Source organism: Penaeus monodon, chromosome 22 (assembly GCF_015228065.2).
Source record: "Penaeus monodon isolate SGIC_2016 chromosome 22, NSTDA_Pmon_1, whole genome shotgun sequence".
NCBI classification, from domain to species: Eukaryota; Metazoa; Arthropoda; class Malacostraca; order Decapoda; family Penaeidae; genus Penaeus; species Penaeus monodon.
Window position 1 is genome coordinate 16,887,390 of NC_051407.1, and position 545 is coordinate 16,887,934.

General features: G+C 67.0%; 1 protein-coding gene across 1 annotated transcript in view; it reads left to right on the forward strand.

The window, feature by feature from the left end:
* Nucleotides 1-545, forward strand: part of LOC119586959 (extensin-like) — a gene marked incomplete at its 5' end in the record, with an annotated part of 20,285 nt that overhangs the window by 19,384 nt on the left and 356 nt on the right. Inside the window, 1 exon segment of the mRNA XM_037935694.1 lies at nt 1-545. Within this exon segment, the coding sequence (XP_037791622.1) occupies nt 1-391 (391 nt within the window).

The following is a 545-nucleotide window of genomic DNA, read 5'->3' on the forward strand; positions in this document are numbered from 1 at the left end:
GGGATCGCCGTCCGTCAATGTGCCCTTCATCGCCCAGACGCCTCAGCCTCCTCGTCCCGTTCTAACACAGACGCCCCGACCACGCCCACCACCCACGTTCCGCCCACAGCCTCCTCCCCCTGCCCAGACACCCGGCCCACCGCCCACGTTCCGCCCACAGCCTGCTCGCCCGGTCCAGACACCCCGCCCGCAGCTCCCCCGTCCCTTCCAAACCCCACGCCCGCCCACGCCATTCCAGCCCCAACCTCCTCCACAGCAGACTCCCCGCCCACGCCCACCTCAGCCCACTACTTACCGCCCGCCCGCCAACCCCGTCACAGGATACCCCGACGTGCCAGACCCCCCCAACGGCCTCTACCTAACCCCCAACTTCGGAAAGAGACTCAACTAAAAGGACTTTCTCGCTCTCTACATGCTAGGCCGCGGTCGGACCCAGCTAGGACTCGCCCCCACCACCCCCGCCCCTATCCTCACCTATCCACCCCCCACCCCCGCCTCCTTGGAAGAGACTCACCTGGAGGGACTCTCACCTAGGACTTCTTCAT